The 26,837-nt window shown below is 42.7% G+C and overlaps 1 protein-coding gene across 3 annotated transcripts in view; it reads right to left on the minus strand.

The window, feature by feature from the left end:
* Positions 1-24: 24 nt before the first annotated feature.
* Positions 25-26,837, minus strand: part of LOC106598511 (reticulon-1-A) — a 48,307-nt gene continuing 21,494 nt past the window's right edge. Inside the window, exons 2-9 of one of the 3 annotated variants that reach the window (XM_014189566.3) lie at positions 19,180-19,896; positions 14,422-15,096; positions 2,474-2,681; positions 2,200-2,338; positions 1,876-1,945; positions 1,141-1,187; positions 995-1,053; positions 25-825 (exon numbers count right to left, since the gene is read on the minus strand). In XM_014189566.3, coding sequence (XP_014045041.1) covers positions 783-825; positions 995-1,053; positions 1,141-1,187; positions 1,876-1,945; positions 2,200-2,338; positions 2,474-2,681; positions 14,422-15,096; positions 19,180-19,896 — 1,958 coding nt within the window. In that variant the 3' untranslated portion in view covers positions 25-782. Of the gene's footprint in view, positions 826-994; positions 1,054-1,140; positions 1,188-1,875; positions 1,946-2,199; positions 2,339-2,473; positions 2,682-5,416; positions 5,524-11,622; positions 11,977-14,421; positions 15,097-19,179; positions 19,897-26,837 lie in introns of those variants that run through there. The other 2 variants (XM_014189592.3, XM_014189619.3) reach the window with 2 other exon arrangements.

The raw sequence follows: 26,837 nt of genomic DNA on the forward strand, positions 1-26,837 counted from the left end.
TAAAGCGTCTGAAAAACTATAACATAATACATCAAGGAACATTTATTTTTCTTATTCTGTAATGAAATACATACTGTAAGTGCAAAGAGTTAGTCCAGGGTCTAAGAACTACATTGAGTATAGTTGGACAGTTAATTCAAACAAATTAAATATCATCAGATATTCCTTGTCTTCATAGTAGTCAAACAACGGTACCTAAAACACCAGCTTGTGTATAGTTCCTTATAGTTATACAAAAGCAAAAACCCTACAATTACCACATCTAAAACACATATTGTCAAATTATTTTGTGCTTGAAAACACCAAAAGGAAATCATTTTATATATATTGTCATATACTGAGAGAAGCCCCACCAGCAAACTCGAACATGAAGCGGTATTTAACATTGGCAGCAGAGCATTTCTGTAGGCATCTCTCTTTTTTGTGCCAAATCTTAGTTTGTTGTAAGCGCAGCAAAAAAACGTAGCATGAAAAACTGCACAAAATATATCAAATATTTACTCAAGGCTTGACGTCATGCACTTTTAACAAGCAACACAAAAGAAAAAAAGGCTGGTTCTTTTTGTTCAGAATTGTGTACTTGTCTACCTAGACATAAGATCTTGAACATGAGTGATTTACTTTGTGTTAACCGTACTAGACAGTTTTGGGGTAAGGGCTTCTTCAGTGGTTGGTTTTAGAGAACACCTAGATGAAATGGTACTACCCCACAGATAATGACAAGGCTCTCCAACAATGATCAAGCTGTCTGAGCTGGACCTCGCTGTTAGCTAGACTCGCGTCTACTCTTCCTTTCGCTTGGCCCCGGGGATCTTCGCCTGGATCCTGTTGCGACAAAACATGAGGTCAACTCGGATACAGTACTGATTTATTTCAGTGTAGTCATGAACCTTTTCTAGTTTGTATCAAGATGATCATTACAATCTATTTCTTCGGTGGATGTTCCAGAAACTACCATGTTCATTCTTGAGTAGAAAAGGTCATAACCACTTACTTCCCCACTACAGAGTTCACTTGGGTCCGTATTAGTCCAACATATTGGTCAATCTGTGCCTGAGACAGAAAACAATTTAGATTAAATAGAAAATGATTTTGTGAGTAAACAAAAATGTATTCTAGAGAGTGAGGGTAAATTCTTACCTGGTGTTTCTCATAGACAATGGGCATGCTAAACATGGACACCACGGCTGTAGGGGAAGAGAGAGGGAGAGACGGCATGTTAAAGCAGTTTGACCTCGTCACCCCCTGGGAATATACTCATATGCACACATTGTGTCCACAGAGCCCCACTCCAGCTCAGAGACTTATCTACACTAGGTTAATAGAAAAATAACACAAATATGAGATACTTTGTCTTCAGTTGTGAATGAAACCTTTGAACAAAGCCCTTCATAAATAACATTTTGGATTTTCATCACATGGATCTTTTTGGGAAGTGAAGCCGACTGAACTTTAATCTAAGATTAAAATCTATTGTTTTTGCTAAAAAGGGCAGAAGGGAATAATCCACTTTGATACAGAACTTAATTGATACAGATTGCAGTAAACCTGGTTCCATGAAGAACCATATGTTGTGATCTTGTCAGGAGGTCATGTGCTCCACAGCGTGTGTTCTCTCTGTGTTGGGTTAATCATTTACTGACAATGGGGTACTGTGATGCGTGCTTATTACAGCCCACTCCCCTGATTATAGTAACAACTCATACCGACTGGCTTTGTGATCTTGTAGATGGAGAGGTTCCAATAGGATGCTTTATATTCCGTTTTGTTATAAAATGATGTTAGACAGAAGAGATAAAATATGAGCTGTATGTCAGGCTCAACATGGGGTGCAGAGCTGAGTAGAACAGTAGCTAGGCACTGGAGGATCCTCACCTAGAATAAGCAGAGTCAGGCCATTGAAGAGAGCGCCCACATAGGTCAGCAGCCACATCAGCACAGCAAACTGCAACACAGTGTAAAAACACTTAACTCTTGGCACTGCTTCACCAAACAAGCCCACCCCCACAATTTATGGTATGTGTATTTGATGTTTGACAGAAGGTATAAAATACTAAAATAATGAAATATTTGAGGTTTTAACGTGTCCATTGATGATGTTTGACAGTAGAAATAGTAGTGAGATTACAGACACTAAAAAGTGGAGTGTTGGTGTCCATATCATTCTTGTAAAAGCCTAGAGATGAGAGAGAGGCTGACCTTCAGTGAGTCGATGAGGTCCTGGACCAGGAAAAGCCTACGGAGCTCCTTCATACAGGTGTTGGCGTAGAGCAGAGCCTTGTCAGCATAATTACCAATCTGATCCTGGGACAGAGAGATCTCCACTTCCAGATAGGATCTGTTGGGGAAAAAGTACAGGAGACTGTTGGTGTCTAGGCTAAAGTGACTTTGTAAAACTGATTTGTGAATGTAAATGGCAGATTTTTTAATGTGCCGAGAAAACCTCTATCATCTTCTATCATCTCTCACTCACTTGAACGGGTGTCCTTCATCGGTCTTCTGCACAGCCTGAAGCACAGACTTGTAGATCCTGAAGCTGATGCTGGCAGAGAGGGCGGCCAGGGCTAAGTAGGCTCCCACACTGACCACACTGAACTGGGTCAGAGAGAAGAGCAGCAGGAGCACGCTACCGAACACAGCTCCAGACTGCTTCACGTTCCTCCAGTAGAGCAGGTCAATGGCTGGGGGGAGGAGAGAGACAGGAGAGCAAGGTTAGGATTCAGAGTTAGGCCCAGTATTACACAGTGACAGTATGATGACCTAACCGTAAGGTCACCCCAGCATGACACGGTATAACCCAACCATCGGTCACCTCAGCATTACAGTGATAGAATGACTTCACAGTGCTCAATTTACAGTGTTCCTGTCTACGTTGTGATATCACTTACAGTGCCGTAATCCCGTGTGTCCCAGGCATTTAGGTCAAATAACTGGAAGCCCATAGCAGCCAGAAGTCCTCAGAGACCCCTGACGTGTGGGATTTTGCTCTAACCTATATTTTTTATTGCGTTTGATTCGGCTGTGGATTCATAAACGTAGGTGTGAATGCGTCTAAGTGAAAACTTTTCTATCCGGCTTCTTTTCTCCTATATATAGAGTGACCTTTGCCAACGATAATAGCGAGCTGACTATTACTTGTTGAACAAATGTCACTCAATTTATGTTGCCACACCGGTGGTGGCACTCTATCTGCCAGTGACGTGTGATTTTATCAGTAGTAGTGGTCAGCACTCGGCCTGGTCACACACACAAGCGACCCTGCAGTACCCAAACACAACCTGGTTCCCCAGTTGTACAACTGTATTAGCCATTCACAGAGCTGGGTTAATCATTGACCTGGGGGCCTGTGGAGCCAGTGGCATAAATAGATCCAGATAGTGTCCAGAGATAAGAGCTTAAAGTGACCTGGTCATTCTACAGCTCTACGGCCAGAGGAATTAGAGCACAGTAACAGATGAGAGGCCCATTTGGGACCATAAGAATGAACAAACTAGGCTACATCATAAGCCACACTAGTAAACACCCAAAGGAGATACAGTCTACTTAAATGAGGGGATACAGCCTAGTTAAATAAGGAGATACAGTCTACTTAAATAAGGGGATACAGCCTAGTTAAATGAGGAGATACAGTCTACTTAAATAAGGGGATACAGCCTAGTTAAATAAGGAGATACAGTCTACTTAAATGAGGGGATACAGCCTAGTTAAATGAGGGGATACAGCCTAGTTAAATGAGGAGATACAGTCTACTTAAATAAGGGGATACAGCCTAGTTAAATGAGGGGATACAGCCTAGTTAAATAAGGAGATACAGTCTACTTAAATGAGGGGATACAGCCTAGTTAAATGAGGAGATACAGTCTACTTAAATAAGGGGATACAGCCTAGTAAAATAAGGAGATACAGCCTAGTTAAATGAGGGGATACAGCCTAGTTAAATGAGGGGATACAGCCTAGTTAAATAAGGAGATACAGTCTACTTAAATGAGGGGATACAGCCTAGTTAAATGAGGGGATACAGCCTAGTTAAATAAGGAGATACAGCCTAGTTAAATGAGGGGATACAGCCTAGTTAAATGAGGGGATACAGCCTAGTTAAATGAGGGGATACAGCCTAGTTAAATAAGGGGATACAGCCTAGTTAAATGAGGGGATACAGCCTAGTTAAATAAGGGGATACAGCCTAGTTAAATAAGGAGATACAGCCTAGTTAAATAAGGAGATACAGCCTAGTTAAATGAGGGGATACAGCCTAGTTAAATAAGGGGATACAGCCTAGTTAAATAAGGAGATACAGCCTAGTTAAATAAGGAGATACAGCCTAGTTAAATAAGGGGATACAGCCTAGTTGGCAACCTAAATAAGCTTTCTTTAAATCTATACTATTTCATACATCCAATTGAATTATGTCTTAAAAGACTGGTGCCATGTGCTGCTATCTCTGTTTTTCAGGGCATCCGTTTTCAGCCCCCAACAAAGACGACACAGGTTTATCACCCCTGGATTAGGCCGAGTCAGTGCACCATTCCAGCTCAACTCAGGAGAGGGCTGTATGGGTCACCTATGTTGGCTGTTAACACAGGCTTGTTTCCATGAGAACAGTGGCTGGTTCACCCACATTAGTGAGCTGTCTCCTCCACATCCAGTGACTGTGGCTCAGTGTAAATCCAGCAGCCAGCTGTTGATGTGACACCTGCAAGCCCTCTGTTTTACCAGGAGAAAAAGTCCGTTCCAGAGTGTTTGTGCTCCTGTTCTAGAGAGGAGTAAAACACTGCTGGGTCCCCTGGGTGTCTTCCTCCCTAAGCCCTCCTGCCTGCTTGCCCGCATGCACTAATTTTAGCCGTGGAGCTGTGAACAGCACAGAAATGACGGCCATCTTTATTTTCTACCATAGGCATCTATGGATGAAAAAAAGGCGTTCTAAAACAGGGTGCTGAAAGACACTCGTTTTACCGCCTCTCTGTGGGTGACAGGTGCAATGCTAGGCACATTCTGCCATTTCCCCATAATCATCTGCCCAAGTCAGCAAGACTGAGCTGCCCTCAATAACCAATACTGACTGACCTCTGTCCCTGTAATCAATAACTCTAATCAATCAGGCTGGATTACCTCTATATATCTGACTGAGTGCCACTCCCTTTAAACCAAGTACCAATATCACTAGTCACTAACCCACTCTCTATGATTTTCCATTTATCTACAGTATTGCTTGTAATGGAGATGCTCAACAAGAAAAACACACACACATTCACACACGCACCAAGCAAAGCAGCTGTAAGACAGACAGGCAGGACAGCAACGCCGGAGAGACTTGACAAACAGCAGCAAATGTGCCTCATGTGCCTTGTGATCTGATCTACAGATTGCACAAAGAGAGAAAAGCTTTAGCTAGTGCGGTAGAAGTGTGTGTACTGACCTGCGGCTCCCATGGCTGAACAGGGAAAGAGGCAGCTGCTTTATCCACAGACAAAAGGAGAGCACTGAAGGGGGACTACCCCCCCCTCCTCCTCTCAGCCGGGGAGGGGAGGGGCCACAAGCACGCAGGCTAATCATCCTTGGTCTAGGCAGGAGGACCGGAGGGTGGGCGTTAAGGGGAGCGGTTGCCAGAGAGCCGAGCTGCGATCCAACACACACACACACACACACACACACACACACACACACACACACACACACACACACACACCACACACCCACACACACACACCACACCTCTCTCTCTCAGTGAGCTCTTTCATACCCTGGTTATAAAGCACAGCCCCACTGACAAATGACAAAGACTGCCAAGCAAGGACCAAAATAAGGAGACTGTATCTGAATCAAAATGGTGGATGGGTATCTCTCTCCACCAGACAAGAAGATGGAGTTCTTTCCGATCATTTACTTATTATCTTATCAATAGCCCGCAGCATGTGACTTCATTGGCAGTATAGCATCTTGTGAGTGGGCATCGCAGCAGATCTGCAAGGTCTGTGAAGGTGTTATAGGACTGTATACTGAGGATGAAAGATGCTGCCTGAAATATACTGCTCTATTAAAATGCTTCAGCTCTGTGAGGATCTGGTGAGCGCCTGCCTGATGCAGTTACCATAGCTACGGTGCTCCATTTTCTCCCCCTCCACTCACAGAGAGAGAGAGAGAGAGAGAGAGGAAGGGGGAAGCAAGGAAAGAGAGAGATGGAGGGAGGGCGGGCGGGCGGGAGCGAAAGCACTTCCTGGAAAACAGAATCAGATTCACTTGCTTTGTCTGAATCTGGGGAATGAGGGACACGAACTCTTCACCAACACACACCCAGCCACTCCCTTTATAGTTCAGCACAAAAGGACAAAGGGCCGTTTAAACATGGAGGCAGGCATTAGTCAAAACAACAGACTGTACGTCATGGTCATGGTGTGAATGGGTTTCTAAACGTAGCTGATAGAATACTGACAAGGTTTAAATCCCACTATAAAAAGGGTAAAGGGAGTCTGATGGCTGAATTAGGTTTAAATCCCACTATAAAAAGGGTAAATGGAGTCTGATGGCTGAATTAGGTTTAAATCCCACTATAAAAAGGGTAAAGGGAGTCTGATGGCTGAATTAGGTTTAAATCCCACCATAAAAAGGGTAAATGGAGTCTGATGGCTGAATTAGGTTTAAATCCCACCATAAAAAGGGTAAATGGAGTCTGATGGCTGAATTAGGTTTAAATCCCACTATAAAAAGGGTAAAGGGAGTCTGATGGCTGAATTAGGTTTAAATCCCACTATAAAAAGGGTAAATGGAGTCTGATGGCTGAATTAGGTTTAAATCCCACCATAAAAAGGGTAAATGGAGTCTGATGGCTGAATTAGGTTTAAATCCCACTATAAAAAGGGTAAATGGAGTCTGATGGCTGAATTAGGTTTAAATCCCACCATAAAAAGGGTAAATGGAGTCTGATGGCTGAATTAGGTTTAAATCCCACTATAAAAAGGGTAAATGGAGTCTGATGGCTGAATTAGGTTTAAATCCCACCATAAAAAGGGTAAATGGAGTCTGATGGCTGAATTAGGTTTAAATCCTACTATAAAAAGGGTAAATGGAGTCTGATGGCTGAATTAGGTTTAAATCCCACTATAAAAAGGGTAAATGGAGTCTGATGGCTGAATTAGGTTTAAATCCCACCATAAAAAGGGTAAATGGAGTCTGATGGCTGAATTAGGTTTAAATCCCACCATAAAAAGGGTAAATGGAGTCTGATGGCTGAATTAGGTTTAAATCCCACCATAAAAAGGGTAAATGGAGTCTGATGGCTGAATTAGGTTTAAATCCCACTATAAAAAGGGTAAATGGAGTCTGATGGCTGAATTAGGTTTAAATCCCACCATAAAAAGGGTAAATGGAGTCTGATGGCTGAATTAGGTTTAAATCCTACTATAAAAAGGGTAAATGGAGTCTGATGGCTGAATTAGGTTTAAATCCCACTATAAAAAGGGTAAATGGAGTCTGATGGCTGAATTAGGTTTAAAAATGGCAGATCATGACTCACATTAGGAATCATGCAAAAGTCTGGAACTAGCGACAATGTGTTTTTTTTATTCACTGACAAAATACCTCCATCTGAGAAATGATCTACTTATCAACATTTATTTTTAAACAAAACCTAAGCTACTGGTGAACGAGACCGCTTCAAATCATTTGTTAAATGCCCTTTTATTAACCCATTCATGTCCATAACGGATCATTTCCTTTAGTAAATGCGTTCTCTGAGCTTACTAATGGACAAATCTGAAGAAAAATAATAATAATAGAAATCGGCCAAAGCGTTTGTCTACAATGTGGGTTTTTGATATTGTACTACATTTAGTCTTTGGACACATGGGGTGACTGTTTTTATGCATTTCATGAACCAAGTCCAGTGAATACATGTTAAAGTGATCAGATCAGAATAATATATATATATATGAAAACAATATCTAAAGAAATCCACACACACCGCTAGAGTACATGCAGTGTAAGCAAATCCAACGCAAGTCAATGGAGACTGAAGAGTGAGTCATTTTACAGTATGTTCCCTATTTCTCAGATCTTTAAACATGTTCAGATCTTAATGTTTGGTATATAGATAGTCAGGACCAATATATAAATAAATCCACACACACACACTCACTCCTAGAGTATATTATACAGCATAAGCAAATTGAATGCAAGTCAATGGCGAGTGAGGCCTGCTACAGCATTCTCCCTCTTTCTCTCCCTCTCTCACAAGCACACCTGTGTACACACATACCACAGACATCAATGCACACCCGCCGTGTGAGTGCGTGTGGATTGCTTTAGATATTGTTTTTATATACACTGAGTGTACAAAACATTATGAATACGTGCTCTTTCCGTGACAGACTGACCATACGAATCCAGGTGACAGCTATGATCCCTTATTGATGTCACTTGTTAAATCCACTTCAAATCAGGGTAGATGAAGGGGAGGAGACAGGTTAAAAAATGATTTTTAAGCCTTGAAACATGGATTGTGTATGTGTGTCATTCAGAGGGTGAATGGGCAAGACAAAATATTTAAGTGCCTTTGAACGGGGTATGGTAGTAGGTGCCAGGCGCACCGGATGTGTCAAGAACTGCAACGCTGCTGGGTTTTTCACACTCAACAGTTTCCCATGTGCGTATCAAGAATGGTCCACCACCCAAAGCACATCCAGCCAACTTGGCACAACTGTGGGAAGCATTGGAGTCAACATGGGCCAGCATCCCTGTTGAATGTTTTCGACACCTTGTAGAGTCCATGCCCCGATGAAGTGAGGCTGTTCTTAGAGCAAAAGGGGGTGCAACTTAATATTAGGAAGGTGTTCCTAATGTTTTGTACACTCAGCGGTCCAGATGTTTAAGATCTGACAGAGAAAAAAACGCTGATAAAATGACTCCGTAAATGTGCTGATACTGCATATAGTCTAGGTGTGTGTGTGTGAGAGAGGAGGGAGTGTGTGGATTTTATATATTGGTCCAGACAATCTATATACCAAACATAATTAAGATCTGAACATGTTTAGAGAGAGAAAACGTAAAATGCAAATACTGCATGTACTTTAGGGGTGTATGTTTGAGAGAGAGAGTGTGGATTTCTTTCAATATTGTTTTCATATACCGTACCAGTCAAAAGTTTGGACAAACCTTCTCATTTGTGGGTTTTTCTTTATTTGTACTATTTTCTACAATGTGGAGTAATAGTGAAGACATCAAAACTATGAAATAACATATGGAATCATATAGTAACCAAAAGAGTTAAACTAATCTAAAAATATTTTATATTTGAGATTCTTCAAAGTAGCCAAAAGTTGACGACAACTTTGCACACTCTTGGCATTCACTGAACCAGCTTCGTGAGGTAGTCACCTGGAATGCATTTCAATTAACAGGTGTGCCTTGTTTTTTTATTTAACCTTTATTTAACTAGACAAGTCAGTTAAGAACAAATTCTTATTTGACAATGACGGCCTATCCTGGCCAAACCCTCCCCTAACCCGGACGACGCTGGGCCAATTGTGCGCCGCCCTATGGGACTCCCAATCACGGCCGGTTGTGATACAGCCCAGGATCGAACCAGGGTCTGTAGTGATGGCTCTTGCCCTGAGATGGAGTGCGTTAGACCGCTGCGCCATTCAGGAGCCCCAACTTTTGTTAAAAGTTCATTTGTGGAATTTCATTCCTTCTTTCTTTTCCTTCTTGCGTTTGAGCCAATCAGTTGTGTTGTGACAAGGTAGGGGTGGTATGCAGAAGCTAGTCCTATTTGGTAAAAGACCAAGTCCATATTATGGCAAGAACAGCTCAAATAAGCAAAGAGAAACGACAGTCCATCATTACTTTAAGACATGAAGGCCAGTCAATACGGAACATTTCAAGAACTTTGAAAGTTTCTTCAATTGCAGTCGCAAAAACTATCAAGCGCTATGATGAAACTGGCTCTCATGAGGACTGCAACAGGAAAGGAAGACCCAAAGTTACCTCTGCTGCAGTGGATAAGTTCATTAGAGTTAACTGCACCTCAGATGAAGTAACAGACACATCTCAACATCAACTGTTCAGAGGAAACTGCGTGAATCAGGTCTTCATGGTCGAATTGCTCCAAAGAAACCACTAAGAAGAGACTTACTTGGGCCAAGAAACACGAGCAATCGACATCTGTCCTTTGGTCTGATGAGTCCAAATTTGCAATTTTTGGTTCCAACAGCCGTGTCTTTGTGAGACGCAGAGAAGGTGAACGAATTATCTCTGCATGTGTGGTTCCCAACGTGAAGCATGGAAGAGGAGGTGTGATGGTGTGGGGATGCTTTTCTGGTGATACTGTCAGTGATTTATTTAGAATTCAAGGCACACTTAACCAGAATGACTACCACAGCATTCTGCAGCGATAAACCATTCCATCTGGTTTGGGTTTAGTGGGACTATAATTTGTTTTTCTACAGAACAATGACCAAAACACACCTCCAGGCTGTGTAAGGGATATTTGACCAAGGAGAGTAATGGAGTGCTGCATCAGATGACCTGGCTTCCACAGTCACCCGACCACAACCAAATTGAGATGGTTTGGGATGAGTTGGACCGCAGAGTGAAAGAAAAGCAGCCAACAACTGCTCAGCATATGTGGGAACTCCTTAAAGTCTGTTGGAAAAGCATTCCTCATGAAGGTGGTTGAGAGAATGCCAAGAGTGTGCAAAGCTGTCATCAAGGCAAAGGGTGGCTACTTTGAATAATCTCAAATATCAAATATATTTTGATTTGTTTAACACTTTTTTGGTTACTACATGATTCCATATGGGTTATTTCATAGTTTTGATGTCATTCACAGGGAAGGGAAAAAAAGGCAGACCAACCAACTGCATCTCCATCTTACACACAATACAGTATAATAAACATGGCTGCCATAGAAAATTACAGCCAGTTGGAAAGGCAGGGAGGAGGAAGGGAAACCATTTTCACTCCCCGTCCCTCTTCCTAACCCAGAGGTGATACTAATGCACACCATGATGGAGAAAGAGACAGACGGAGGCTGTGCCTTTCTCTCCCAGTAGCTGCAAAGTGCCCTGGCAGCCGATGGATGAGACTGATGTAATCAGGATGGGTGCGCCCTGGTTGCCATGGAGACAGTCTGTCAGTGCTGTCCGGATGCTCCGACAGCCTCGCACACAATAAAAAACTGAAAGACTCCGAAAACAGCTTCCCCGCAGAGCCCTCAGACCGGGAGAGTGATAACAATGACACACCCTGGTTTCACATTAACACACATATAAAAACACACACAGAACACAGACACACAACACAGACGGCTCACAGCATGTGTGTGTACATTCACCATTACGCCTCACACCTACCTTTGCCCTTTGTCTCACACGGCAGAGAGAGAGCGTGATCAGGGCGTGTCTGCTGTCACCCCCCTGGTGAAGGTAAACAGCTCAGCCTGATCACCCAGGCCCCGACTAATACACACCATGGATACCCCACACAACCATACATGCAACATCCCCCTTTCATACACACACACAAACTACAGCTGCACTAGCAGCATAAATACACATGCTCCTCATACATACATCATTTCACCACTCACAGCCTAGACACACACAATAAACACAGCAAACGCATCAGTACCCTGGCCTTTCCAGCTGCTCCAGGAGCACTCCTTCTTGGTACCGTCTGCAGTGGACTGCATGCTGATGATCAGTTATCTCCCTGATTTCCCTTTCTTTCAGTTCTCTGTTTTCTTCTAGCTCTTCCTCTTCTTGTGCCACTGACTCACTCAGTCATCCCACAATGGCATGAATGGTTGGAAGGATGAGATGAGGGAGAGATGCGGAGACGAGAGGGAGGGAGGCAAGGTTTTCAAGGTACTGGTTGGCTCGCAGAGCACACAGACTGATGCTGTGGAGCAGTGTTGGCGAGAACAGAAGGAGGAGAGGGAGTGTGGGGAGTGATCAAATTGTAAATACAACACCACAGTTGCTACTGCAGCAAATCATCCATGCAATGATTTAGTGCCTGGGGAGGGGAGAGGGGGTAGTCTTTTCTTGAAAGGGGAGGTAAGCACTATTTCACAATAAAAGTTCCCGTGCTGATCCTGATTCTCAAAGCAGACTAGGGCGGTGGGCAGGGGGGGATTGGCAGTGAAAGAGTTAACCAACATGCCCTTTGATGAAGCTCAGTCGGAAATAGGCATATATCCTAGCCCGCCCCCAGGCTAGGTTTATCATGATCCATATTGTATATAAGATCATTTACAGATAAAGCGCCATGTTGAAATTACAATGTAAAAAAAATCTGACGTCATCTTTCACAGCACTGAGACTAAAGACTGAATGAAAACAGCTCTCCCGCAGAGCCCTCAGACTGGGAGAGGGATAACAATGGCACACCCTGGTCCAACCTACCCTTTCACATTAACACACCTATGAAACACACACAGAACACAGACTCACAACAGACGGCTCACAGCATGTGTGTACATTCATCATTATAAACAGAGTTTTGTGTTAGGACTGAGGATTCTATAGGCTACTGCTGGGGTATGGACCTAGCGTTGCCAAGGAATAATCTGGCAAATAGTCAACTCCTCAAACCCTTTGTATGCTTGGTACAAAAGAATGTTTAAGTTTGCAGTCAATATCACGCAAACACTGTAGCTATTTTCAATAGTCTCACTAAATATTGAACAGCCTAAGTGCTGGTCTTTTCAATAATTCATGGACTCACAGTGATGCATGGAGGCATGTAACGAGCTGTGTGCAATGGACAGTATCATGTCTAAACATTGTCTGTGGGCTTGGATAGAGAATAACCATATCCTCATGATTTATAATGTTATAAACATTGACCCCCTCTATTTCAGTGACATTGGTACAGTCAGTCTGTGCACAGACAGCCCTGTCGACGTCCCCGTCACACCTTCTGCTCACTGCAACCTTAAAAAATATATGATCCTGTGCTGGGTGCTCCCCTCTAGGAAGGTGTTGCCATGGCAACTGCTGTGGAGCTGCACAGGCTGTGGTACATTATGTCTGCTCTGCTTGTCTTCTCTCAGCATACATACGGACCTCTGTTATAGTCTATGGTGCACTGCACCACCTAGTGGTGGAGGAATATAAACTTCAGCAAATGGGTTGACCTGCTTTTAGGAATTCGAGAACCTTCTGTGTGTGTCTGTTTGTAAACACCAGGAGAGGAGGGGAGCTTCGGCTTTTACTCAAGCACATCCTTAATGCTTTCATTCCTCTTTACTCTCCCCAACGGAATAAAAGAGCGGCACTTATATACCACAGGTGGATATTGTGCCGTGACAGCTGAAGAACCATAGAATAACTGAAATGTGATATTTCTATCACTGCATCTAGCCATACATAAAGTGAAACCTCCTAAGCCTAAGTCGATGCTTGTGTTCCAGATTGTACATCACAGGGTTACATAAACCCACTGTTTACAAGAAGGATGAAAAAGAAGCAAATAGAAGAAACACAAATAATAAAGTGCCAACACAAAATGTCCGGCTTAACACACACAAAGAACTCTGACTCGATGTGGTGCAAATTGGCTGGCGTGATCTCTGGCATGATCTGGGATGATATGTCTGTCTGAGTTACTTCCTGACATGATGATGGTACTGGGTGTTAGGAAACAGATGGTCTGTTGGGGATTTAGAAGAGAAAGTCAAGGCTGTGTCTAAAAATCCTATATGAGAGTGAGGGATTAGTTATGATACCTTCAATGACGTAGAATGGATAGAGGCTCATCCTTTGTTGATTTATCATGGTAAAAATGCTGTTCTCAGACATGTTTTGTAACTGTAGTCTACCACCAGAGGGAAGCAGATCTTGAAATCATGCAGCAGCTCATAATCCAAGATGCTCACACCCATCACAGTTCTCAACGGAATCAGCCGTCTCACAGCAACACTTTCATTTCCTGACCTTGTCAACAAAAGGACTATAACAACACACCATGACCCTCCATGTTATCTCTCCTGGTGCATCACACACTCAGGGCAGTAAAAACAGTATGTGAACAACCTGCTGTATTAGAGGGATTCCATTGCCATACCAACAGCCTGGTAAAAAAACGTGCAGTTACTAGTGTTAAAACACGGCAACCGAACAGCCACTGGATCCTCCACTGACAAACAAATGCACCAACAGATACCATACTACCTGTTCCATAAGCTGGTTGAGCAATTTCTGTAGTGTTGTGATGATATAATGCAGATGCAACACAACTGCAACAAGGAAAGATAAGTTATGAAGATAGCATGGCTTCAAGGAGGGATAATAGTGTAACTACAGTAGGTAGGTTTATCACTACAGATTGTATGTTGGAATGCAGGGTTCATCATGGGCAGCACGATTCCAGAAATAACATACAAATTCTGAATCAGCAGATGAGTTAATTAATTACAGGACTTACTTTTCTGTTTGTCAAAGCCCTCCATAAAGACAGGCGCAGCAGGTTTAGCCAGGTCTCCTTTCCCCTCAGTGATGTGCTTGTCGTCCAGGAGGGGCTTCTCGGACCTCACCTCTGGGGGCACGGTGGCCATGGGGGGCTTGGGCTTAGTTGGGCGATCCTCCTCCATCTTCATGGGGCTCTTGCTCTTTTCATTGGATGATTTAATCATGGAGCTTGTCACAGGCTCTGCTGGGACCAGTTCTGGGGCAGGGCTGGCAGGGGACGCGGCGGTGAGGATCAGAGGTGAAGGGGTGTTGACCCCCTGTTTGGGGCCGGACCCCTCTCTCTTGGGGCTCTCCTCATTGGCAGACTCAATGAAGAGCTCACTGTCCAGCTCAGCCTCCCTCTCCTCCCTCAGGATGCTGTAGGATGTGGGTCCCTTGGCGCTGGGAGGGGTGTCGAAGGGGTTGCCAGCCTGGCTGAAACCTCCCTTGCTGCTGGGAGACTGCTCGAAGGGGTTGTTACTGGACTTGGTGCTGGGGGGGCTCCGCAGGGGGGGCTCCTCAGAGACCAGCTCTATCTCAGAGTCCCCAGACTCTGCACTGCTGCCGTCCTGCTCACTGGCCTTGGTGGAGCCCGGGGTCGGCTTGCTGCTGGGGACAGCCGTGAACAGGTCTCTGGAAGGGGATTCTTTTTCTGCAGAGATAGAGAAAAAAACAAAACAGAGCCGAATTAGAGTACTAATATGAGACATTGAATGCATCTTTAACATGTTTTTATGTCCTTTTATGATTTGTTGTAAACCTATAAATTAGAGAGCGATGCTTGCTGAACACTAAACGAGAGAGCTCGGTTTGTTGTTTTTGTAAAGTTGTGACAGTGTTTCCTCAGAAAGTTTGGTTTATATACTTAATGATTTTGGATCCCGCGATGCGGTTAGCCTCACTTTCTGTGAGCGCTGCTATCTGTCCCGGGATCCTACCAAACCAACAAGTCTGAAGTTGTTTGGTGTAGCTAGCTACCAGCTTCGTTTCCCAGTCTTGTGACTGTTTTCCCTGCTGCCGTTTTCCTGCCACCTGACCTAGCTTTAACTCCGTTGTATTGCTACCAACGTTACCTATTTTGTGTGTTTTTTCACATTGTTTGTTACTTATTTTGTACATAATGTTGATGATACCGTCTCTTATGACCGAAAATAGCTTCTGGATATCAGAACAGCGATTATTCACCTCGAACTGGACTAAGATTTTTTCTTTAATGAGTCTGACGCAAAGGATATAACCGCTCACTTTCGGTTATTTGAAAAACAAAATCTCCAAAATCGAGTTTATTTTTAAACAAGCCATAGAAAGTTGGTTGCAATTTCAGTTTAATCCACCAGAAAAGACAGCACAAATAATACAACAAATATTGTGATTAAACTCAAATATACTAATTGATATCTATCCAATAGAGAGGGTTTTCTTTAATGGAAACTTCTCTAATGTAAAACATAAAGCACTTTACTGTTCTCTATTTTTACAAATGATCTACCACTAGCATTAAACAAAGCCTGTGTGTTTATGTACGCTGATGATTCAACCTTATTCATGTCAGCAACCACAGCTAGTGAAATCACTGCAACCCTAAACAAAGCTTGCATTCCGTTTTGGAATGTGTGGATAGTCAAAACATAAAAGCATTGAATTTGGTACAAACCATTCCCTAAGTTCAAGACCTCAGCTGAATCTGGTAATGAATGATGTGGCTCTTGAGCAAGTTGAGGAGACTAAACTTCTTGGTGTCACCTTAGACTGTAAATTGTCAAGGCATATTGATTAAATTGTTGTAAAGATGAGAGGGCTGTCTGTGATAAAGAGATTCTCAGCATTTTTAACACTACCGTTGACCGAACAAGTCCTGCGGGCTTTAGCTTGATCTAATCTTGACTATTGCAAGGTGATATGGTCAAGGGCTGCAAAGAAGGACCTAGAAAAGCTGCAACTGGCCCAGAACACAGCAGCACATTTTGCCCTTCAATTTACACAGGGGTTTAGTCTCACGAGTATGCATGTCAGTCTCTCTTGGCTCAAAGTAGAGGAGATACTGACTGCATCAATTCTTGTTGTTGTGAGAAATATTAGTGTTCAAAATTCTAAATTGTCTGTATGATCAACTAACATATAACTCTGACCGACATACTTACCCCACCAGACGTCTCTTCACAGTCCCCAAATCCAGAATGAATACAAGGCAAGAGTATTAATAGAGCCATGATCTCAAATTACTCAAGCAAACAGCAAAAGTTGCTTAAAAACATAAATAAAAACATAACGTCTCTCCCCTATCTCACCTAAATAATTCGAACATGTTGACCAACCGGCACTGCGTATGCGTCTCCGTGTGCCATCGTCAAAGTGCTGCTTTTGTCTGTCCCCACCAGACACGCTCATGATACGCAGGTTAAAATATCAAAACCAACTATGAACCAACTATATTAATTTGTGGACAGGTTGAAACACACATGAAACATGCATGGACATTGAGCTAGCTTACTGTTGCTAGCTAATTTGTCCAGGAAAATAAACATTGGGTCGATAACCCACGTGGGTACAGTTGAAGTCAGAAGTTTACATACACCTTAGGCAAATACATTTAAACTCAGTTTTTCCACAATTCCTGACATTTTATCCAAGTAAAAATTCCCTGTCTTAGGTCAGTTAGGATCACCACTTTATTTTAAGAATGTGAAATGTCAGAATAATAGTAGAGAGAATGATTTATTTCAGCTTTTATTTCTTTCATCACATTCCCAGTGGGTCAGAAATGTACATACACTCAATTAGTATTTGGTAGCATTGCCTTTAAATTGTGTAACTTGGGTCAAACGTTTAGGGTAGCCTTCCACAAGCTTCCCACAATAAGTTGAGTGAATTTTGGCCCATTCATCCTGACAGAGCTGGTGTAACCGAGTCAGGTTTGTAGGCCTCCTTGCTCACACACGCTTTTTCATGTTCTATAGGATTGAGGTCAGGGCTTTGTGATGGCCACTCCAATACCTTGACTTTGTTGTCCTTAAGCCATTTTGCCACAACTTTGGAAGTATGCTTGGGGTCATTGTCCATTTGGAAGACCCATTTGAGACCAAGCTTTAACTTCCTGACTGATGTCTTGAGATGTTGCTTCAATATATCCACATCATTTTCCTCCCTCATGATGCCATCTATTTTGTGAAGTGCACTAGTCCCTCCTGCAGTAAAGCACACCCACAACATGATGCTGCCAACCTCGTGCTTCACGGTTGGGATGGTGTTCTTCGGCTAGCAAGCATCCCCCTTTTTCCTCCAAACATAACAATGGTCATTATGACCAAACAGTTCTATTTTTGTTTCATCAGACCAGAGGACATTTCTCCAAAAAGTACAATCTTTGTCCCCATGTGCAGTTTCAAACCGTAGTCTGGCTTTTTTTATGGTGGTTTTGCAGCAGTGGCTTCTTCCTTGCTGAGAGGCCTTTCAGGTTATGTCGATATAGGACTTGTTTTACTGTGGATATAGATACTTTTGTACCTGTTTCCTCCAGCATCTTCACAAGGTCCTTTGCTGTTGTTCTGGGATTGATTTGCACTTTTCGCACCAAAGTACGTTCATCTTTAGGAGACAGAACGCGTCTCCTTCCTGAGCGGTATGACAGCTTTGTGGTCCCATCATGTTTATGCTTGTGTACTATTGTTTGTACAGATGAACGTGGTACCTTCAGGCGTTTGGAAATTGCTCCAAAGGATGAACCAGACTTGTGGAGGTCTACAATTCTTTGTCTGAGGTCTTGGCTGATTTCTTTTGATTTTCCCATGATGTCAAGCAAAGAGGCACTGAGTTTGAAGGTAGGCCTTCAAATACATCCACAGGTACACCTCCAATTGACTCAAATGATGTCAATTAGCCTATCAGAAGCTTCTAAAGCCATGACATCATTTTCTGGAATTTTCCAGGCTATTTAAAGGCACAGTCAACTTAGTGTATGTAAACTCTGACCCACTGGAATTGTGATACAGTGAATTATAAGTGAAATAATCTGTCTGTAAACAATTGTTGGAAAAATGACTTGTGTCATGCACAAAGTAGATGTCCTAACCCTCTTGCCAAAACTATAGTTTGTTAACAAGAAATGTGTGGAGTGTTTGAAAAACGAGTTTTAATGACTCCAACCTAAGTGTATGTAAACTTCCGACTTCAACTGTATATGCTCTTAAAAGACCAACGAGGAGATGGGAGAGGCTGGACTTGCAGCCCGTCAAGCATATAAAATAAAACAAAGTTCTATTTTAGCCCCTGGCAACGCAGACACTCATTGACCTGCACGAGCTGTTTAGATTAAATGATTGAATTACATGTATGTGTACATTTACTATGCAACGCAAACGGTGTTGTCAGCATGTTTGGCATATGTATATGTACTGATGTGTTGGTAGCTGTCAGCAATGTGTGCAGCTGTCAATATAACTTTTTTTGGTTCTTATTTTAAATGTATGTAGTTCAGTCCTTGAGCTGTTCTTGTCTATTGATGTTCTGTATTATGTCATGTTTTATGTGGACACCAGGAAAAGTAGCTGCTGCTTCAGCAAGAGCTAATGGGGATCTGAATAAGATACAAAAAAAATACTTAAATCTAGATTTGTTTTTTACCAACTTGAAATACTGTACATAAATTGAAATTAAACCATAGTCCAAGACCATAGACCATGGTTATGGTGAACTCTAACTTACAAGGACACAGTGGGAGGGTGTGGGCGATAGCTACCTGTTGGGGATGCATTGGGGGATGAGTTGGGGCTGTCGTCCTCTGGCTCAGAGAGCGTAACCGTGGGGACGCCCTGCAAGCCCAGGCTGAGGATGTTGTCAGACACGTTGGCCTGTGGGAGGATGGGTTTGGGGGCAGCAGGTGGGTGGGACTCGGTCAGGATGATCTTCACAGGGCTAGCGGTCTGAGGGGTGCCCAGGTTGCGGTAGGAGCGGTAGTCAGACAGCTCCTCATCCTCAGAAGGCTCCTCAACGTAAGGGAAGGAGTGGGAGTCCAGCGCCGGACCCAGGTTCTCCTCCTCTTCCTCCTCGTGTCCTGCAGGGCTCTTATCCATGTAGCCTCCCAGGGAGTCCAGGCCAGACAGCCCGGTGTCCACCAGACTATGCAGGGGTGCTGGTTGTGGACAGCTCAGGTTGTGGACGTCATCACCATGGCTGATATCCATGTAGTTGTAGGCCTCCGTCTTCAACTCAGAGCTACCCAGCAGGGACTTAGGCATCTCATCAACCAGGTCAGTAGTCATCTTGGTGTGGGGGGAACCAAAGATGCCGTAGGAGTCGAAGGTGTCCTGGGAGGAGTGGTCAGAGGAACGCTTCAGATCATCAGACAGGTAAGAGGCATCCTGGCCTGAGGGGTAGCTCTGATTGGACAGGAGTGAGGTGTACAGTTCACCATCATCACTCATGGGCTTCCTGAAAAGGTCAGACATGGCATCACCTAGAAGCAGAAAAAAAGAGAAGATGGACATTGGATTTAACTCACAGACCTCAGAGACAATTTGATTAGGCAAACTTAAAAGTATAGAAAAATGGATAGATGAAATAGGCAGAAGATAGTGTCACAGGCAACATAACCTGTCATTGATAATTCTGTCAATAGTGAACTGGTGCAAATAAGGAAACTGCTGCGTCAGAGCTGAAATTACTAAAAACAAGTTCTACAATCAACTGTGGAACAGTTACAATAAACTGTTAAATTGGCAATAACAAGATTGTTACATTTGTGCACGCCAGGCCTGATAGTGGAGACGTGTGGGATTGTGGGGAGAGTAAGGGAATCAGTTGGGAGATGGTGGTGCAGATCAGTGATGCAGCACTAACAGAGGGCACTTGTGCCCTGAGCGGAACAAAGGCGGATTGTTCAAACCCCAAAACTCATCCTGCCAGCTCTTAATCCTCAGACAGTGAGGTGCGGGGGAAGGGCTCTGTATTCATTCACATCTCTCGTTTGTATTCGTAAATCTCCTCTGACAAGATGGCCGATTGTGTCACTGAGGCACACACACACACACACACAACTGTACCCTGTCCTTTTCTGTGTGACTTGCCACCTAGAGTAAAGCATGTCCAGTACGGCATGTAATGTAGGCTACCACAGCATGAGAGCATTGCAAAGGCATCCCAACAATACGGTGCAATTCCACAGCAATTGAATTACACTTTGACTCAGTTTTTTCACTTGAAAATGTATGCCAAACAAAAAACATTGATTTCAAGTTTAACAAACCATACAATTATGCACAATGACGACTTAACTATTTCTACTGAAAAATGTACAAAAACTAATTTAGTGGAAGAACTGTACAGATGCAAACTTTGGTAACGGAATTAAGGTAAAATCTCCCTCAGGTTTTTATGCGACCACGTTTTCCAAAAACGCTTAAATATTCGCTCCGTTTTAAGATTCAAAGATGTGCGCAGAAAGAATGGGGTCTAAGCTATGACATGGCACCTTGAGTTTGTAAAAAGATATATATTGGTTATTGAACTACAGTAAGCGAGGTGGATTTACACCTGGTAACGGAATAGTGGTAACGGAATTACATCATGGGTCCCTGATCTGAACTACACAGAAATGCATAGTTCTGGATATGAATGTCATTCTCCTCATGTTTCACAAGTTTGGACATCACAGTATAGCAGAGCACAGTGCAGTACAATACAATGCAGCACAGGTGAGCAGAGTAGAGTTCAGAACAGTACAATACACCGCAGCACAGCTGAGCAGAGTAGAGTTCAGAACAGTACAATACACCGCAGCACAGCTGAGCAGAGTAGAGTTCAGAACAGTACAATATAAAGTTGAAGTCGGACGTTTACATACACCTTAGCAAAATACATTTAAACTCAGTTTTTCACAATTCCTGAAAATGTATCCAAGTAAAAATTCCCTGTCTTAGGTCAGTTAGGATCACCACTTTATTTTAAGAATGTGAAATGTCAGAATAATAGTAAAGATAATGATTTATTTCAGCTTTTATTTCTTTCATCACATTCCCAGTGGATCAGAAGTTTACATACACTCAATTAGTATTTGGTAGCATTGGCTTTAAATTGTTTAACTTGGGTCAAACGTTTCAGGTAGCCTTCCACAAGCTTCCCACAATAAGTTGGGTGAATTTTGGCCCATTCCTCCTGACAGAGCTGGTGTAACTGAGTCAGGTTTGTAGGCCTCCTTGCTCACACACGCTTTTTCAGTTCTGCTCACAAATTTTCTATAGGATTGAGGTCAGGGCTTAAGCCATTTTGCCACAACTTTGGAAGTATGCTTGGGGTCATTGTCCATTTGAAAGACCTATTTGTGACCAAGCTTTAACTTCCTGACTGATGTCTTGAGATGTTGCTTCAATAGATCCACATCATTTTCCTCCCTCATGATGCCATCTAGTTTGTGAAGTGCACCAGTCCCTCCTGCAGCAAAGCACCCCCACAACACAATGCTGCCACCCCCATACTTCACAGTTGGGATGGTGTTTTTATTTTATCTTTATTTAACTAGGCAAGTAAGTTAAGAACAAATTCTTATTTTCAATGACGTCCTAGGAACGTTGGGTTAACTGCCTTGTTCAGGGGCAGAACGACAGATTTTAACCTTGTCAGCTCGGGGATTCAAACTTGCAACCTTTCGGTTACTAGTCCAACACTCTAACCACTAGGCTACCTGCCGCACAATTATGGCCAAACAGTTCTATTTTTGTTTCATCAGACCAGAGGACATTTCTCAAAAAAGTACGATATTTGTCTCCATGTGCAGCTGCAAACCGTAGTCTGGCTTTTTTATGGCGGTTTTGGAGCAGTGGCATCTTCCTTGCTGAGCGGCCTTTCAGGTTACGTCGATATAGGACTCGTTTTACTGTACTGTAGATATAGATACTTTTGTACCTGTTTCCTCCAGCATCTTCACAAGGTTCTTTGCTGTTGTTCTGGGATTGATTTGCACTTTTCACACCAAAGTACGTTCATCTCTAGGAGACAGAACGCGTCTCCTTCCTGAGCGGTATGACAGCTGCGTGGTCCCATGATGTTTATACTTGCTCCCAGGGATGAACCAGACTTTTTTTGGCTGAGGTCTTGGCTGATTTCTTTTGATTTTCCCATGATGTCAAGCAACGAGGCACTGAGTTTGAAGGTAGGCCTTGAAATACATCGACAGATACACCTCCAATTGACTCAAATGATGTCAACTAGCCTATCAGAAGCTTCTAAAGCCATGACATCATTTTCTGGAATTTTACAAGCTGTTTAAAGGCACAGTCAACTTAGTGTATGTAAACTTCTGACCCACTGGAATTGTAATACAGTGGGTTATAAGTGAAATGATCTCTGTAAACAATTGTTGGAAAAATGTATTGTGTCATGCATAAAGTAGATGTCCTAACCGACTTGCCAAAACTATAGTTTGTTAACAAGAAATTGGTGGAGTGGTTGAAAAACGAGTTTTAATGACTCCAACCAAAGTGTACTTAAACTGTATATACTGCACTCTAGTCTGTACTATATTATACTCTACTTTTCTTTACAGTACTACTTATTGGACTGTACTCTTCTGTGCTCTACTCACTGTACTCTATTCACTGTACAGTACTGTGCTGTACTCAGTACCAGGGATTGGAACCGGTTCAGGGAACAGAACCAAAAACTGTAAAAGAATGACATTTTTCAAGGAACAGAAACGGAACCGGGAACAAAAGTGATCCATACTGTTCCGGAACAGAATCATTATTTTAAAAGCATGGAAACCGGTTAATAAAGTTATTTTATGTTCCAGGCATTTTCTCTAGTCTCACAAAAACATGCAAGAAAGCCCTCTCTTTCATTCAGAAACTTATTCCAGCATCTGCCAGGAAGCTGAAAATCTTTACCACTGTGTGTGTGTGTGTGTGTGTGTGTGTGTGTAGGCTACCTGCCCCTTCCCCCTCTGAAGCAAAGCATAGACTACTGTACTGACGTTAGAAGCATGAGGAGATTTTTAATAAGCTAGAGAATAATGGATTAACTTTTTCAATGCTAGTTAAGGATACTATAGGCCTAGTTATCAAGTTCCACATTAGATTTATTAACTACAAAAAGGTAAGATGTGTTTTTCATTCTGGTGCCTCTCTGCACTCACAAGCTTGTTAGCTCGCTAGCTCTAGCTTGTGGTAACTCGCTAGCTAGCTCAAAGAACATTAAAAGTTCCTTCATAGAAGCCACTTCTCCTAGGTATAATTCTGTGGACCTAATTCAGATAATACATCCTCTCGCTCTCTCCCCACCTGTAAAATGTCTGTCACATCTTGCGCCATAGGCTACACCTTTGTCTGTCATTCTGGCATGTAAACAACTAGCTTGCCTGCTATAGCTGCACTGATTGGTGAAGTAATTGAATGAGCTAAATGTAAAAAATATTGATTTCACAGGTAAAAAAAGGAACAGAAAGGAACGATATAAATCAGTACTTTTTGGGAGTTTCGAACTGGTTCAGAACTTTATTTAGCTGGTCGGAATTGTGGAACGGAACGAAAAAAATAGTGCTTGTGTTCAGAATGAAGCAATTGGACACTGATTTTGTTTCCAACACCTGCTCAGTACTGTACTGTATTGTACTGTGCTCTACTCACTGTACTGTACTGTCCTCTACTCACTGTACTGTACTGTGCTATCCAAACTTGTGAAACATACATACAGTGCATTAGGAAAGTATTAAGACCCCTTCACTTTTTCCAAATTTTGTTACATTACAGCCTCATCAATCTACACACAAACTCCATAATGACAAAGCAAAAACAGACTTTAATACATTATTGCAAATGTATAAAAAAAATATGAAATAATGAAATATTACATTTACACAAGTATTCAGACCCTTTACTCAGTACTTTGTCAGCGATTACAGCCTTGAGTCTTGGGCATGACGCTACAAGCTTGGCACACATGTATTTGGGGAGTTTCTCCCATTATTTTCTGCAGGGTCTCCCGAGTGGTGCAGCAGTCTAAGGCACTGCATCTCAGTGCTAGAGGTGTCACTACAGACCCTGGTTCGATTCCAGGCTGTATCACAACTGGCCGTAATTGGGAGTCCCATAGTATGGCCCAGCGCTGTTAGGGTTTGGCTGGGGTAGGCTCTCATTTGTTCTTAACTAACTTGCCTATTTAAATAAAGGTTCAAATTCAATTAAAAAGATCCTCTCAATCGCTGTCAGGTTGGAGGAGAGCGTCGCTGCACAGCTATTTTCAGGTTTCTCCAGAGATGTTCGATCAGGTTCAAGTCCGGGCTCTGGCTGGGCCACTCAAGAACATTCAGAGACTTGTCCCGAAGCCACTCTTGCGTTGTCTTGGCCGTGTGCTTAGGGTCGTTGTTCTGTTGGAAGGTGAACCTTCACCCAGTCTGAGGTTCTGAGCGCTCTGGAGCTGGTTTTCTTCAAGGATCTCTCTATACTTTACTCCGTTCATCTTTCCCTCAATCCTGACTAGTTTCCCAGTCCCTGCCACTGAAAAACATCCCAAAAGCATAATGCTGCCACCACCATGCTTCACTGTAGGGATGGTGCCAGGTTTCCTCCAGACGTGACGCTTGGCTTTCAGACCAAAGAGTTCAATCTTGGTTTCATCAGACCAGAGAATCTCCGCTTCCGTCTAGCCACTCTACCATAAAAGCCTGATTGGTGGAGGACTGCAGAGATGGTTGTCCTTCTGGAAGGTTCTCCCATCTCCACAAAGGAACTCTGGAGCTCTGTCAGAGTGACCATCGGGTTCTTGGTCACCTCCCTGACCAAGGGCCCTTCTCCGCCGATTGCTGTTTGGCCGGGCGGCCTGCTCTAGGAAGAGTCTTGGTGGTTCTAAACTTCTTCCATTTAAGAATGATGGAGGCAGCTGTGTTCTTGGGGACCTTCAATGCTACAGACATTTTTTGGTACCCTTCCCCAGATCTGTGCCTCAACACAATTCTGTCTCGGAGAATTTCTTCGCCCTTATGGCTAAGTTTTTCCTCTGACATGCACTGTCAACTGTGGGACCATATATAGACAGGTGTGTGCCTTTTCAAATCATGTCCAACCAATTGAATTTAACACAGGTGGACTCCAATCAAATTGTAGAAACATCTCAAGGATGATCAATGGAAACAGGATGCACCTGAACTCAATTTTCGAGTCATAGCAAAGGGGCTGAATACTTATGTAAATAAGGTATTTCTGTGTTTTATTTGTAATAAATTTGCTAACATTTTTTTTTAAATTCTGAATGCACTGTATATGATAGGTTCAGATTTGGTCCAGTCTGGTCAATCTGTGGATGTTAACAGGCATTGGTGGACTGACCAAATGTAAACTTTTCAACATCCATGGACATCCGCTGTTGGTCGGTTCTCAGTGGGTGAGGATGCTGGATACAGTAAATGGAAAGAGAGGGGGCTCATGGGAGAGGTGTCAGTAAGAACTGGGAGAGGTGACAGTAAGAACTGGGAGAGGTGACATTAACTGGAGAGTGAGTGAGTGAGTGAGTGAGTGAGTGAGTGAGTGAGTGAGTGAGTGAGTGAGTGAGTGAGTGAGTGAGTGAGTGAGTGAGTGAGTGAGTGAGTGAGTGAGTGAGTGAGTGAGTGAGTGAGTGAGTGAGTGAGTGAGTGAGTGAGTGAGTGTCCAGACAGACTATTTTAACACTCTTGGTTTGACCCCTAGACAACAGAAAGACAAAGAAAACAGTTATGAGCAGAACATAACTGTATGCAGGTGGAAGGGAGGACAGTAGCAGGTGACCCAACTGGTTTGGTACTATTATGATTTCGCATTATAGCCAATTCATTTGCAGTAATAACGTTACTGATTTTTGGGTAATTCTGTTACTAATCACTTCATAATTGATAAACAAAATTGATATCAGTTAAATCACTATAACTAAATTGGTAGATTTACCATTACTTTATACTTCTGTGAACTTTCAGTATACTCCCTCCTCATGAGGGAGAGAAATTAGAAAATATCTTAAAGATATCTGGGTTTTTGGTAACGGAATTACAAGGCACAAGGCAATATTTCCTAAACTTACAGAAGGTAAACAATTTCTCCAAAACTAAATATACGTGTTGATATTTGTTGGCAGGGGTCTTAACGTCAACATTATTATGTTTTAATGTATTTCTGATACCTATCAAGAAATCAGATGGAAAATGGGAAAAAAATATATGTTTTATCTATACCTTCATTTCAGATTTAATTTGACACCCAATTAGATATGCTCCTATGACTTCATATGTTGGTGCTCATGGGTCTTTTTCATTGGAAATTACTGTAATCTTTTGTTTACATCCATGTGACGTCTACTGCCAAAAATCCAAAGCTTAACTTGAAAATAAATATTTGGTTTCCGTGAACTTGATAGATCAGATTTACAGTGCAGCCAGCC

Source organism: Salmo salar, chromosome 01 (assembly GCF_965601325.2).
Source record: "Salmo salar chromosome 01, fSalSal1, whole genome shotgun sequence".
In the NCBI taxonomy this organism is placed as follows: domain Eukaryota; kingdom Metazoa; phylum Chordata; class Actinopteri; order Salmoniformes; family Salmonidae; genus Salmo; species Salmo salar.